Here is a 15,343-nt window from a genome sequence, read left to right on the forward strand (position 1 = left end):
CATGCTGGTTAGCACTGGTGCCTCACCAAGGACCCAGGTTCAATTCCAGTCTCCGGTGACTGTGTGTGGAGCTTGCAAATTCTCCCCATCCCTGCGTGGGTTTCCTCCTGGTGCTCCGGTTTCCTCCCACCATCCGAAGATGTGCAGGTTGGGTGGATTGGCCATGCTAAATTGCCCCTTAGTGTCCAAAAATGTGCAGGTTAGGTGGGGTTCTGGGGATAAGTTGAGGTTGTGGGCCTAGGCCAAATGCTCTTTCAGAGGGTCAGTGCAGACTCGATGGGCCGATTGGCCTCCTTCTGCACGGGGTTCTCACGGGGGGAAAAACAGTAATTTTCGAATCAACTGTTTACGGCAAATCTATATGAATTTGGTATTAGATAGTATAAATACATTGTATGTACTCCATATTACTATGATGACTGGCCTTCCAGTTACCCCATGTACCTAGTATTAACTTTTTAATGGGAAAGGTGCAGTCATCAAACTTAGTATGTACTGGTAAATGAAAACGTTTTGTGTTTCTGTTTAGAGGGCAAGAGCATTTACATCTTCAGAGACCACCTTTGCCAATTTTACACCTCAGTCTATCTTAAGGTCCAACCTTCGTCCCACGCCCTTGACATCACCATGTGCTTCACCGAGTAGGTCTTCAACTCCTCCACTTCGTGCTAAAGAGACCAAAATTTCTTTTATGAAGGAGAAACCAACTATTCATTGGACTAATGGGGTATGTATTTTGTGGCTTGAGATTAGGCTAGCATTTAGATATTTCTTTAAAGGGAGTTATGCATCTCTTGGCTAATGGCCAAGATGTTAGCAGTTAGCAATCTATCTTCTCGAATTTTTGGATTCTAAACTCAAAATATTAATGCATAATAATCTATAAGGCGGGATGACTGCATTTCCTTACACTTCTCTGTTCAATTGAAGGTATTTATGACCAGATAAAAGTCGGGGAACATTCTGTGCAAATTCTGGAATTCAAGATTACTCCATGGATTTAATCAGTACAGTTGAATCATGAACATTTATCTAATTTATTTTTCTAACTTTTTGAAAAGTGCAAGATTATGTTCGATGCCTTGTCATAAATGTTGAGATAGAGTCTCAAATATTGTTGATTAACCTAATTTAGAAGTTGTCATCTTGGGCTGGTTGTGGGGAGCCAGCTGTCACAAAGCTTCATGGTAGATTTCTCAGAATTTCCTTCAGATAATTTTTTTCTGACAGAAGTGTTGAAAATAACCTCAACCTTTAGCGTAATGTGCACCGGTGATGAAGGTGGCATGGGGGTGCACAACTCAGCAATAGAGCATGTCCAAGTAAGTGATCCAAGAAGTGACGAATTGGTCTCTTCCCACTTGGGTATTCTGTCTATTTCTAGGCACCTTTTATCAAAAAGGGTGACATTATAATCATAGAGGGAATCAAAAGGTGCGGCATTGAATTTAATGCCGAGAGGAATGATTTTGTGGAATCGTATACTTTTCGGTAAATTGATGGAGTGATTAACATGTCCTTTGCCTGTATTTCATGTCTTCTTTCAATGCTCATCTTCCCCAGAACTGTCTTTTGTTTGGAGCAAGAATAAAATTATTTCCATGTGCAATTTAAAAAAATATATATCCTAACTAGTCATATTGAGATTTCTACTGAAATGCCTGTTTTTAAGTGTGGTCTTATTGAGCGCACAATAGTATAACTTAATGAAATTCTCGGAGACCCTTTAAATAGGTGCTTGCCTACCTAATTAGTTTATTCTCCTTTGTCAATTGCATAGTCAATTGTAGGCAAAGAACAACACTTTTAACCCTTGGCCACCTGTAACCTCAGAATTTTACAGTTGGTTGCAAAGGCAGCAGGGTAGCATAATGGTTAGCACAGTTGCTTCACAGCTCCAGGGTCTCGGGTTCGATTCCCGGCTTGAGTCACTGTCTGTGCAGAGTCTGCACATTCTCCCCCTTTGCGTGGGTTTCCTCCGGTTGCTCTGGTTTCCTGCCACAGGGCAAAGATGTGCAGGTTAGGTGGACTGGCCATGATAAAATACCCTTGGTGTCCAAAAAAGGTGAGGTGGGGATAGGGTGGAGGAATGGGGATAGGGTGGAGGAGTGGGGATAGGGTGGAGGTGTGGGCTTGGGTAGGGTGCTCTTTCCAAGGGCCGGTGCAGACTCGATGGGCCGAATAGCCTCCTTCTGCACTATAAATTCTATGAAATTGACGCATCTCTTTTAATTCAAGGTTGCAGCTGCCGATGAATTACAACTACTGGCTTCGTCTGGACATATTCCGCGAACACCATCTGTGGAGTCATGGCCTTCAACAACAGAGAACCAGGCAACTCCAGACAATGAGGTCCTGTCCGAGCAAGTGGAGATGGTGGATCTTTCTGGTACCGACATGGATGATGACCAAATTCAAGTCCCAAAAGACAACATTGATAGCTCAGGAAGAACAGAAGAGTTGTCCGTTGAAGAATATGTGGATGCTGCTGAGTCTCTGGATAGAGGGGACACTTCTAAGGAAATGGGCAAAGAGGTTTCAGCAGATGCATTCTCCCCAAGTAGTGGAGAGAAAACCCTGACTGGTGATCCTCCTTGTGTGGAAAAACAAATTGTGGAGGAGGGTGCTACTCTTGACCAAGAACCGGCAACGGCACAAACAGAAAATGAGCATGTGCCTGCAAATGAAAATCTGTTTGACAAGTCAGACATTGAGCAAACTTCTGAATGCAAAGAAGGTATGTTTTGCTAAACTGAATAGATTTATGTTATTTGTTTAAGCATAAATTGGGCAGATAAGCCAGCCATGCATGCAGATTATATAACCGCAGGTTAAAATACTGTTGCATATTCTAACACTTCATTGCTTAGCCTTTGGAGTTACTTAGATCCTGCTAGGCCATGTGCAGTTTGGCAAGAAGCAAATATGTTTGGGCTTTTATTTTTACGGTTCTTGCTGATTAGATTAATTTTGCAGATGTTGCCATGTACACTGGTTGACTACCTGGGTGTCAGTAAGCAAATTACAGTGTTCTATGAAATCTTTCACTTTAGGATTGAAGTAACTAACTTCAATTAAATTTGTTTGTCAGACAAAGCCAGTAACTGGCTTATACTTTCTGTTGTTAGTTTTGGACATTGATGCCATCAAATACTGTTCACCATCAGAGAATGTTACAACAGCATTCATCACCTCAGATAATGAAGAAGCAGCCCTGTTGAAGTATAATCTCGAATATGCTCATGAGGGGTAAGCCTGGAATATTTTCCCCTTTAACTTCTTTGTCAACATTTTCTTATGTTTTGAGGAGAGCTGCTCATTGAGGAGGGCAGGGAGAATGTTTATAAATTAGACCAATCGGCTTCGTCGGAGGGTAACCTCGACGAACTGTTTTAATGTTTGCTTCCACATTCCACAATATTTGCTCAAATAGTTGTACAAGGTGTTTTCCTTTTCCTCCTGATTTTTATTTACAAATGGTTCTGCTCTGTCTTAACATCTAGAACATAGAACAGTACAGCACAGAACAGGCCCTTCGGCCCTCGATGTTGTGCCGAGCAATGATCACCCTACTCAAACCCACATATCCACCCTATACCTGTAACCCCCCCCCCCCACCACCTTACTTTTTAGGACACTACGAGCAATTTAGCATGGCCAATCCACCTAACCCGCACATCTTTGGACTGTGGGAGGAAATCGGAGCACCCGGAGGAAACCCACGCACACACGGGGAGGACGTGCAGACTCCGCACAGACAGTGACCCAGCCGGGAACCGAACCTGGGACCCTAGAGCTGTGAAGCATTTACGCTAACCACCATGCTGTCGTGCTGCCCGTTTAATCGATGTTGATCTAAACGTTTTTCATAGAAGGCCATGTCATTTCTATTAAACAGGCTTGGAAAGTTGTTTTCATCTGTTAAATGAACATTTTTCTATATGCCTTGCACACCTCTTGACATCATTGACCCAGGACCTGAGAGCAGATTATAAGCCTGCTCTGGTGTGAGGGAGCAGTAGTCCTGAGATTGTAAACAGTTATGGTATTAGGGGCGGATTGGAAAAGAACATACAATTATCAATTGCAACTCCATTTCCTTGCACTGTAATTTGCAAATCTTGGTGGTTTCCTGAAAGTAATGAGGGTGATCAAGTGACCATGTGAACTTTAATCCTCATAGATTGAGGCAACCAAATGCCTTTAAGGGAACTAGAAGCATCATCTGATGGATGTGGGTGAAATGGGGTGGTAGGAGGCTCATGTGTGGAACATAAAAACAGTGGCAAAGACACGTTGGGCCAAATAGTCTGCTTCTGTGCTGGTAATTTTCTGTTTGCCTTTTTGCTTCTCTATACAGAGAAGGCATACATCCAGACATGCCTGAGGGACTACAGCTGTCTCGGGAATCACAGGAAAAGGACGGATTGTTCCAGAATGAAGAGCTTCCAGTCACTGCAGAGGGTGAATGTATGTGCAGTTCATTTTTATTACTTGTATGAAATTACCACCTCAAGTTTAAATAGAAGTTAGCTTACTATTACAAGTAAGCTTATATTTTGAATTTTTTCAATGCAGCATCTACAGTCAACAGGTTTGTTTGCCAAGGAGCAATTGAAAACAACTGGAGAGGCTTCTGCTCTGAAATCCAAGTCAGCGGGAAACCTGAACAAAAATGTGTGTAAGGATGACTGTCCGTCTAATAAAAAGAATGGCCCAATTTTCTGTCGTTGAGCTTGTTTATACAGCACCAATATTGTGTAGTTATATAAGTATGTGGATTCTACACATCTCTTTGGGTTTATGTATCAGCCGTAATCTTATTCATTGAAGAAACAGGCTTGAGGGGCCGATTCGTATGTTAACTTGGAAGAAGAATTTGCATTTACACAGCACTTTATCACATTTCTGAGCCCCTTCAAAGCACTTTATCTACAGTTAATTATTCTGAAATGCAGTAATTGTTACAAAGGTGATTATTGGGCAGCACGGTAGAACAGTGGTTAGCACTGTTGATTCACATTGCCGGGTTCGATTCCTGCTTGGGTCACTGTCTGTGCGGAGTCTGCACGTTCTCCCTGTGTCTGCATGGGATTCCTCCGGTGCTCCAGTTTCCTCCCACAAGTCCCCAAAGACGTGCAGGTGAATTGGGCATTCTGAATTCTCCCTCAGTGTACCCAAACAGGCGCCGGAATGTGGCGACTAGGGGATTTTCACAGTAACTTCATTCCATGTTAATGTAAGCCTACTTGTGACACTAATAAAGGTGATTATTAATATGCTGATAAGCTTCCAATACGGTCTGTTTTGTTTCTTCCTGTATTATGTTATGTACATGCTAATCACAAGAAGGATAAAAATAACATAAATCCCTGGTGGGTGTAATGTGTGGGGAGAGCATAATCGTTTATATGGAATCAAATAAATGTCTGTGCAAAATAGCATCAATTAAACTCCTGTGCACCACCACTTTTGTTCAGATTCTGAGAGAAAGGGTAACCCACCAACAAAAACATTTATGGCACAGGAGGAGACTGGATGACCAGCTCATTGCTTAAGCAATTCAAAACTTAACTCCAAAATCCTACACTCTTCCCCTTCAAGGTTTATCTAATCTTCTCTGAAATATGTGATACTGTGCCTCAGCCACATTTCGTATAAAGCATTGAATGGACCAGTGATCCTCCACATTTCTTCCAACCAATTTCCTCACTCTCTCTTGCTAACAATCTTAACTTGATGATCTAAATATTGACTATTATTTGTCTAGAGAAAATAATCTTTTGCTATTCACACATTCAAACCCCTTCGTAATTTTAAAAGCCGGGTCCTCACCACCATAGGCAGCAGTGTTGACCACTGTACCACCTTGCTGCCTGCACCAGCCATTCATGAAATTTTGCATTTAACTATATGCAGTTCTGCACTGTGAACCTGTATGTTGTTAGGATTGGCTATGAACTTTCCAAATTCATTTCATGTCAAGAATTCTTCTCAGTCAGGAGAGAGTAATTGTTTATACATGCTTGTGCACTATCACTTTTTGTTAAAATGCTAAGAGAATGTGCGTGGCTTCTTAACGCTGCTCCTCTAGCTTGACGGCAAGAGTTGTGGGCTGATTTTTATGGGTTTAGTCACCAGTGGTAGGAGAGTCCGATTCAGTTGTGCAAATGCAGGAAATGAGAGTTTCCCAGAATTTGATGTAAAGAAGCATCAATATAAAAGCATTTGAGATTTGAACTCTAGTCCCTGGGCTAAAAGGAGATTATCCGAATCATTGTGCTACTGAGTCTGTTTATTACTTTGTTGCTGCAAAGTTGACTCTGCCCTTCATCAGATATCGTCAGTGAAACATGCAAAGGGGTTATACTTAGGCAGCCAGACAGGTACTTTGCTAGTTAGATTTTACCTGCAAATTGTACAAGTAAACCAATTATGAAAGTGAGCATAAACAGCTGAATTTGTGGAGTAAGCGGTTTTGCCGTACCATATGTCGATTACTACAAGCACAAGGACATCATTTCTATAATCTGGTGAGAGCTAAAGTTCCAACCTATGGCTAACATTGGCCAGCCATGAAAGTAACTGCTGTAGTCAACACTCTGTGGATGTGTTAAAAGCAGTGCCAGGACTGCAGCGAGGTCATTATAATAGGCATTTTGGGAATTCAGGTTTTTCCACCTGGCCTGCAATAACGTATTAGCAGGCAACAGGTTAGATAACATTGTAAAACCTCCAACAAGATCAAGAGAGATAACATGGTAATTGGAGTCTATTTTAGTTTCTCTACTCTTTCATATTTCTGCCTATCCCTAAGTTCACAACTATTACTTCCCACAAATTTAGCCAGTGCAAAATATGTGCATGTCAGTGCCCTATGGTATAAGGTGGTAATGGGTGGTCAAGCAGCAAGAAGTATGCTGCAGAATTGTAGTTAATTCTCCACAATTGAACTCTCTGGTTTTGGATAAATGGAGTGTGACCTTTGCAGAAAGAAAGTGCGCACTCCAACTTGTTCAAATAAAAACTCTTACCTTCCAGTACTTTCATTTGAAATGTTATGCAAGGTTTCTGTGTTTGTTAGACACGCAACTGATCAAAAATCATAATGGAGTTCTTGGTCCATGGTGCCTGCTGACATTTATCTTTTAATTACTATCAACTTAATTGTATTGAACATGTGAAGCTCACGTTATAATGGGTACAAAGTTTGCATTGGATGAATGGAAATTATGTATTGCTGTCCAGAGATATGGTTAAATCCCCATTTAGAATACCTCTCAGTTCTGTACTGCGCCTGAGGAAGGATATGTTGACCTTTGGGAGTGACTGCATCGTAGCTTCGCAAAATTATACTGGGCAAAATGGGTTGAAATATGAGAACAGCTTGCAGAGGATTGTATTCTCTTCAATGTAAAACGTCCATCTACCTGTGATGTTTAAGACAATCCAAGGAGAGGAGTTGATAAAGAAACTCTGGGTTGTCTGGTGACAAAGTTTAGAACAAGGGACCAGAACCTTAAAATTAGAGCTAGGCTATTCAGCAGTGATGTCAGGAAGCAGTCCTCCTGAAGAATGCTCCACGTGCCGCATGGTGGAAATCTAGAACTTTATCCCCCAACAGTGTCAATGCTGAGATTGATAGGTATTTGTTAGGCAATAATATTAAGAATTACAGAACCAACATGGGGGAATGGGGTTAAGAAATAGATCAGCCATGCTCTAATTGAGCAACAGAGTATGCTCACAGTTGTCTGCCCCTGTTCCTATTGAGACAAACAAAGATGTAGAACATATTAACATTTCTATACGGGTCCTGATTTCAACTGGAAAAGTGTCAGCTGCTTCCCAATATGAAGGAAGGGAAAAATCTGAGATATGGTCACCAAGGCCTGTGTTACAGTCCACCTGGAGGGTGCATTCTCTAGATTTAACTTTGGTATCCTAATACAGGTTGAGTATCCCTTATTTGAAATGCTTGGGGCCGAGGGTGTCTCCGATTCTGGAATTTTTTGAATTTTGCAATACAAGCTGCAAAAGACCTCTTGAGTCTCCGGTCGGTGATGTGTCTGACAGAGGTGTACGTGGCTTCCCTCCTGACAGGGAATCAGGTACCGGGTTCAACTCTCGGTGCAACAAATTTGTGCCGTCAATTGGAAGGATACATACGTGCATGTGTTCAGCCACAGGAACGGGACACAGTGCTAGGAACAGCAGACACTGAAAAAGTACAGATTTCAGAGCTTTTCGAATAAGGAATGCTCAACCTGTATTAATATCATAAACATCTGGAATAGAAAGCTAGTCTTCATCGATTGTCGTAAAAACCTATCTGGTTCACTAATGTCCTTTAGGGAAGGAAACTGCCGTCCTTACCCGGTCTGGCGTAAATGTGACTCCGGACCCACAGCAACGTTGTTAACTCTTAGCCGCCCTCTGAAATGGCCGAGCAAGCCACTCACTTCAAGGGTAACTGGGGGCAGGCAACAAATGCTCACCTTGTCAGAGATGCTGACAACCCATGAATGAAAAGAAAAAAGGATGCTTTTGCCTTCATTTCATTATTTAACCGTTCTTAATTTAGAAATTGAAAAATTGATCCACATAATGTTTTAAAGAGGGGGAAAATAAAAGTTTTCTACGTTGCTGTTTTTGAGAGCCACAAATTATTGAAGCTCTATGTTTTAATTTGGGCAGGGAGGAGGAAAAGACCTTTTGTATTGAATCTCATGCAAATGTAAAGAACAGCTAAACAATCATACATTTAATGTCACTTTACAAAGCTTCATAGTTATTAAACATTTAGTTGAATTTGTGTTTAAACAGGAATTGTTGCTCAAGCATGCTTATACTTGTTTTCTTTTCCAGCTGTGGTAATGATAGTTGATGGTGAGGGCATTCCTGATACACAGACAAGTGAAGAAAATGAGTCTGTGTTATTAAGAAATGAGGAAAGTGATGTTGAAATCGTGCATGATAATGCTGCGTTTATGCTGGAGGAACCACTTACCGCTTTGCTTCCTGTAAGCACTCAGCATTTGCAGGTGAGCATTTATCAGACTACTTTTATGTATTCTTTGAACTTTACAATGTGTATAATTGTACAAGCTGTTCCTCAATCTTCATACAACGGAAAAGTTAGAGCTTCCAAAATAGATGAAGTTGTAGGACCCCTTGGTAGCAGCATATGCATCTTTCCATCTCTTTCAAAGCATGAAACGTCAGTGTTGCTACTCATAGAATTTACAGTGTAGAATCATAGAACCTTTCGGCCCATCGAGTCTGCACCGGCCCTTGGAAAGAGCACCCAACCTAAGCCCACATCTCCACCCTAACCCAGTAACCCCATCTAACCTTTTTTGGACACTAAGGGCAATTTAGCATGGCCAATCCACCTAACCTGCACATCTTTGGACTGTGGGAGGAAACCGGAGCACCCAGTGGAAACCTACTCGGGCACTGGGAGAAGGTGCAGACTCCGCACAGACAGTGACCCAAGCCGGGAATTAAACCTGGGACGCTGGAGCTGTGAAGCAACTATGCTAACCACTGTGCTACCGTGCCGCCCAGTTCCTTATTGTCTGTCGCTCCAAATTGTTGTGAGTTGACATCATGGCCAGTTTTCAACTTTGATAGGAAGTGTAATTGACTATCTGCTGATGACCTGGAATCTTAGCCTTGTATTGATAGATAACAATTACTCATTTTGTGTAGTACTTTTTGCCCAAATCATTTGTGACACCTGCATTATCTCCTCCATATTAACCACCTCCCAAGTTTGGTATTAGCTCCAATTTGTGAACCCCTGTCACTGATGTAAATTAGAAACAGAAAACTCTGAAATACGGATACCACAGTTCCCTTCCTGAAATGAAATGAAAATCGCTTATTGTCACAAGTAGGCTTCAATGAAGTTACTGTGAGAAGCCCCTAGTCGCCACATTCCGGCTCCTGTTCGAGGAGGCTGGTACAGGAATTAAACCGCGCTGCTGGCCTGCCGTGGTCTCCTTTAAAAGCCAGCAATTTAGCCCTGTGCTAAACCAGCCCCTTTCTGATTATATACGTGTGCTTGCGACTGGTTAGTGGATCGGTTTTTGCCCTACTCTTGGACTTCTCTTATTGTTGGCCAATCATTCCTAATTTTTAATGTTCTCTGGATGTGGGCGACAATAGCACGGCCGCATTTATTGCAGATTTCTTCTAATCATGAGATGGCTTTTTGCTTGTACCATTGCAATCTTCCACTGATTGTGCTCCATTGCGTTAGTGCCAGGTGGAGAGCTCCAAAGAATTAATCTCATGAAAATGATTGGAACAAAGATTTACTGACTGCTCCAAAGCTCATACCAAGTATTTAAACATTGCATAAACACGTTTGCAGACAAAATATCTCCAACTCTTTGGTTTGTCCGCTACCAATCCCTCTCCACCTCATTCAAAATAATGACAATGTAATACGAAAATGAAGAATTCTATATTGTGTGGCTGAGGGAATACAAATGTATGTGAATCCTGTGGAGGGTCAAACTCAAGTGGTTACTCCCTTTTAAGCTCACCACCTACATCTTTGTATGGAAAGGTTGTAAACTATTCTCAAACTGTTTAACTTAAAATGTTAATGTAATTTTTAAGTGCTTAGCTTTCACACTTTTCTTTTTAACTGTAATCCATTCATATAAGTATAGTAAAATAAACTGCAGTGAATTCCGCTCTATATTGCGCTGCTTAAAATGTATGATATGTGGAATTGCGTTTGTGAAATGTTTTCTTATTCAAAAACTCCTGTCTTCTGATAACAGGATGTTGACGATGGATTTGAAGCGGAGCCCACAAGAGAAGCACCTTGGCCCGTAACTTCCGCAGAACTGGAGCAGCATGAACCAGTTGTATTTGTTACAGACAATGGCTCTGACATTGCGGGGCAGTCCTATAATACAATAAAGGTTGCGAGCGAAGCTGACTATGAAGTTGATGAGGTTGTAGAGCAACATAACATTCAAGAAAACTTTACTTTAATATTAGAAGACAATGATGAGGATGAGCCTGTTGAACTGTTAACATCTGTAGAGACAAATCAACAACCCCCTTCAGTTGAGAATGAAAAGATAATTCCATTGGAATCAATGGAAACTAAAATTAGTGAACCCAATAAAGAGACTCGGGAGGTTAGTACGTTTGAAAGTGAAGAGCAGGCATGCACAAAAAACAATTCTTTGGTTCTTCAAGAACCACTGGAAGATCAATGCAGCTTGGCTGAAGCATTGCCTTATCTGACTGAACCGATTAAAGTGGCCAAAACAGATAACTCAATAGAGGTTCTTAAAGTAGGCCAGTCAGATGTAGAATTATCTGAACTGATCTCCTTGCCTGTTCAGGTAGATACCCCAGTTATAAATGAGAGAAGTGGCTTGTTTAAGAGCCAGGAAGTGAAGAAAGCACAAACAGATAAGTTGGAAGAAATTGTCAGTAAAGTTGTACAAACTAAGGAAGTGGCAACACCTACACGGTCCTCAAGAAGCAAAGGTAATAAAGTGACCAACGGCAATGCTCTGGCTAATGAGGAACTGGTATTGGTGGAAATACAGAAAGTTAAACCTAAAATTGAAATAACTGCAACACCAAGGAGGAGTACAAGGAGAACCGTTACAGGTGTAGTTGAGATCCTGAAAAATAACTTTGCTGACCCAAAGAATGTACCACTTGATCAAAGACCTGACTCTGTTCACCCTACTTCAGGGTCCTCCAGAAAAGCTAAAACCCGTAGATCGAGTGTCATGGAAAGTCTGCTTGTTGCCAAAATTCCACTCACTCCGCATACTGAAACTGTTCCTGTTCTGAGAGCCACAAGGCGCAGTCTTTCTATCAGAGCAGGTACAGAACACCTCTTGCATGATCCTTTAAGAACACCACTAAGTCAGCAAGCTGACATTGTTCCTATTTCTCATTGTTCTACGAAAAAGAAAAATAGGAAACTCTCTGAAGTTCATGCCCCACTAAGCGACCGACTTTCAACATTTGATAATGAACAAATGCTTGTGCCACCCACACCCAGCAGACTTACAAGAAGCAGGGCCAAAGATGCCCATCTTGTGGCACTAGAAAACATTGCTGAACTGAATTCAAATGTTGAGGTAACCCTGCCTGCTGATTCTCAGGCAACAAGGAAGAAGAAGCCTGTTTCAAGCAAAGAAACACCAAATCCTATTGCTGAAGATGATATCGAGGATGATGGGCAAGAGGAGCAGCTTACAGTAACGTTTACCCACAAACCAACTAGAAGGAGACCGAGTAAAGGCTGTGAATCACAGGCAATGATTTTAGCAGAAGAGGATTCTTACACCTTCTCTCCTCCTCTTACAAGATCATCAAAAAAAACAAAAGGTAATTTTGTGCTTGCCAAGTGTATTTTGAAACTTTGTGGGTACCAAGTTAGTTAGTTCAACCTATTTTGTTTTATCTTAGTTACCCAAATAGAAAGGTTGAAGTGAAGGCCATAGTTCAATGAGCACTGTTCACAAATCTGGTTTATTTTATTGTTGGCCTGAAAATATGAACATGTTACGTTTTTGCTTTTGTCCGGCATTTTGTAAAGTGGGTGGCACAGTGGTTAGCACTGCTGCCTCACAACTCCAGGGATCCGGGTTCAATTCCTGCCTCGGGTGACTGTCTGTGTGGAGCTTGCACTTTCTCCCCATGTCTGCGTGGACTTCCTCCGGGTGCTCCGGTTTCCTCCCACAGTCCAAAGATGTGAAGGTTAGGTGGATTGGCCATGCTAAATTGCTCCTTAATGTCCAACGGTTAGGTAGGGTTGGTGGGATTGGGCCTAGGTGGGGTGTTCTTTTGGAGGGTTGGTGCAGACTCGATGGGCCAAATGGCCTCCTTCTGCACTGTAGGAATTCTGATTCTATGATTCCTCGCCTGCTTAATTATCTCACAAACTAATAGATTAGCAGCTATAATCTGGCTGGGTGAGAGTGTTGGACAGAATTACAGGAGCATTGATGTAAATCCAACTCAAATGCAATTGGAGATGGGCAATAAATGCTGGTCTAGCCAGCACCACTCTTGCCCTGTGATTGAATGAACAAAAACATCTGTCATGTGATTTTTCACATGTATTTGTATTTGTAGAAATTGTTACAGAAGTGTCTGTCACTTTTGTGTTCGAGTAGTAGGGTGAATGAAGTATACCACTGCTGTTCGGTTGGAAGTAACTTTGCATTCATTATAATTTTTCCCCTCTTTTTGCGCCAACTTTCTTTCCCCATTCTGAAAGGATTGCCTGCTGGCTGGCTCACAAGGCTCCGGACGTGTCTGCGTAAAGCTTCTTCATGCATACTCACTAATGCTGAGCAAAGCCAGCAAAAAGATTACTGTGACCCAACTGCCATAAAATGCCGTGTTTTCCGTGTGTGTGCACGTGTGCTAGCGTCCAAAAGTTATTTGATATGTACTTGAAACGGTGACATTTGCAAGGGTAGAGATGGGCAGGGGAATAGGGCTAATTGGATAACTCTTCAAAGACCAGCACAGATGCAGTAGGCTGAATGGCTTCTTTCTACGTGCCAAACATAAAAAAACAGATTGAGCAGGGCACCACGGTGGCGCAGTGGTAGCACCGCAGCCTCACAGCGCTGAGGTCTCAGGTTCGATCCCAGCTCTGGGTCACTGTCCGTGTGGAGTTTGCACGTTCTCCCCGTGTCTGCGTGGGTTTCACCCCCACAACCCAAAGATGTGCAAGGTAGGTGGATTGGCCACACTAAATTGCCCCTTAATTGGAAAAATGAATTGGGTACTCTAAATTTATTTTTTAAAAACACAGATTTAGCAATGCACTGTACAAACGCGTATCCACAAAAGTCCTCATTTTTTTTGGTTAAAAATTCCTCCGTTTTGTTATTTCCTGGATTTCCCATTGGCTTTGTGTCTCCTTGATTCTAACCTCATCCAAAGATGCATATATCCACTTTAGTGTTGCAGGATTTAAATTTTGGTTCCCGGAGTGTTTGGGGCTAGTATAATATGGGCCTTGGAGCGAGGATACGATATTTCCAGGCTGAGCCTAGGGACAGTGTTTAATTGAGCCCACTGGAGCAGGTATAATGAGGGAAGGAGGGGCTGAGAGAATTGAGCCCGAATGCTCGCACCTGATTGCTGGCAGTGGGAAAAGCTTCCCTACTAACGTTGGGCAGGAAGGATGCAATTCGGGAATTCTCTTTGTTGGTAGGATATGTTAGGTTCATTAGTGGGCCAGTTAACACCAATTATCCATGAATCCATGGAATTTAGTAATGGCTCAGGGATTAAATGGGAGCCGCGTATCGCTCCTGTACAGCCATCCGGAATGCTTTGTCAGGTATGCCAGCAACCTCCTTGGATTTGGCAGGGGATTTCTTCATTGTTATTTGAGAAATTTATTCCAGTCCATCAAGCCCACTCTATTCAGTATAGCCTCTCCTCTCGCGCCACCTAGTGATCGTTTGCTATAAGAAATGTTAATTTCTTTCTCTAATTTCCCCTCTCCATGTTAACTACCACTCTCGTCCTTTCCATCTCCTTTCAAGTGCAGCACGGCCGCACAGTGGTTAGCACAGTTGCTCCAGGTCCCAGGTTCGATTCCCACTTGGGTCACTGTGCGGAATCTGCACATTCTCCCCGTGTCTGCACGGGTTTCCTCTGGGTGCTCCGGTTTCCTCCCACAGTTCATAGATATGCAGGTTAGGTGGATTGCCTATGCTAAATTGCCTTTGGTGTAAGAAAAAAGGTTAGGTGGGGCGACTGGGTTACGGGGATGGGTTAGAGGCGTTGGTTTGGGTGGGGTGCTCTTTCCAAGGGGCGGAGCATACTCGATGGGCCAAATGGCCTCCTTCTGCACTGTAAATTCTATGAATAAGTTGTCAGTTCAGCTGCTTTTCAAGTCCAGTCCACTTTTTGAGACCCAGGGGGGAGGGGGATACTATTTTAATTAATAGCCTTGCTTCAAAGATTTTGAACTTTGTATTTGAATCTTCTGGTCCTAGGCTCTTAGCCCACCCATATAGCTGAGTTACATCCTTATCATCTGAACTTTGCCTAATCTTTGTTTTAGCTGCGTCATGTTCTCTGCTTTGTTATCTTTTTAAACATTCAGTTTTTGTCATTTCCCTCATTCAACTTTCCAAGAACTAGAATTATCAGCGATAGTTTGAGAAGATCCTGAGCGTGGGGCCTCTGCAGCAGATGGCATGGCTAATAGATGATCAACGTCTGTTTATAAGGCAGGATGCAAGTTGGAGTTTAGATAGAAAGTATCGAATAGTGGGCAAGCAAAGAACTCTTAAGGACGAGAAGGAAGGGTTGCTTT

The 15,343-nt window shown here is 42.3% G+C and overlaps 1 protein-coding gene across 5 annotated transcripts in view; it reads left to right on the plus strand.

Moving 5' to 3' along the window:
* ahctf1 (AT hook containing transcription factor 1) overlaps nt 1-15,343 on the plus strand; it is a 125,480-nt gene that overhangs the window by 101,681 nt on the left and 8,456 nt on the right. For 4 of the 5 annotated variants that reach the window (XM_038815387.1, XM_038815392.1, XM_038815383.1 and 1 more), the window contains exons 28-34: nt 530-727; nt 2,239-2,737; nt 3,129-3,249; nt 4,361-4,470; nt 4,579-4,677; nt 8,869-9,044; nt 10,800-12,381. In XM_038815387.1, the coding sequence (XP_038671315.1) occupies nt 530-727; nt 2,239-2,737; nt 3,129-3,249; nt 4,361-4,470; nt 4,579-4,677; nt 8,869-9,044; nt 10,800-12,381 (2,785 nt within the window). The remainder of the gene's footprint in view (nt 1-529; nt 728-2,238; nt 2,738-3,128; nt 3,250-4,360; nt 4,471-4,578; nt 4,678-8,868; nt 9,045-10,799; nt 12,382-15,343) is intronic. The other variant, XM_038815405.1, reaches the window with a different exon arrangement.

This window comes from Scyliorhinus canicula, chromosome 1, assembly GCF_902713615.1.
Source record: "Scyliorhinus canicula chromosome 1, sScyCan1.1, whole genome shotgun sequence".
Classification (NCBI taxonomy): Eukaryota; Metazoa; Chordata; class Chondrichthyes; order Carcharhiniformes; family Scyliorhinidae; genus Scyliorhinus; species Scyliorhinus canicula.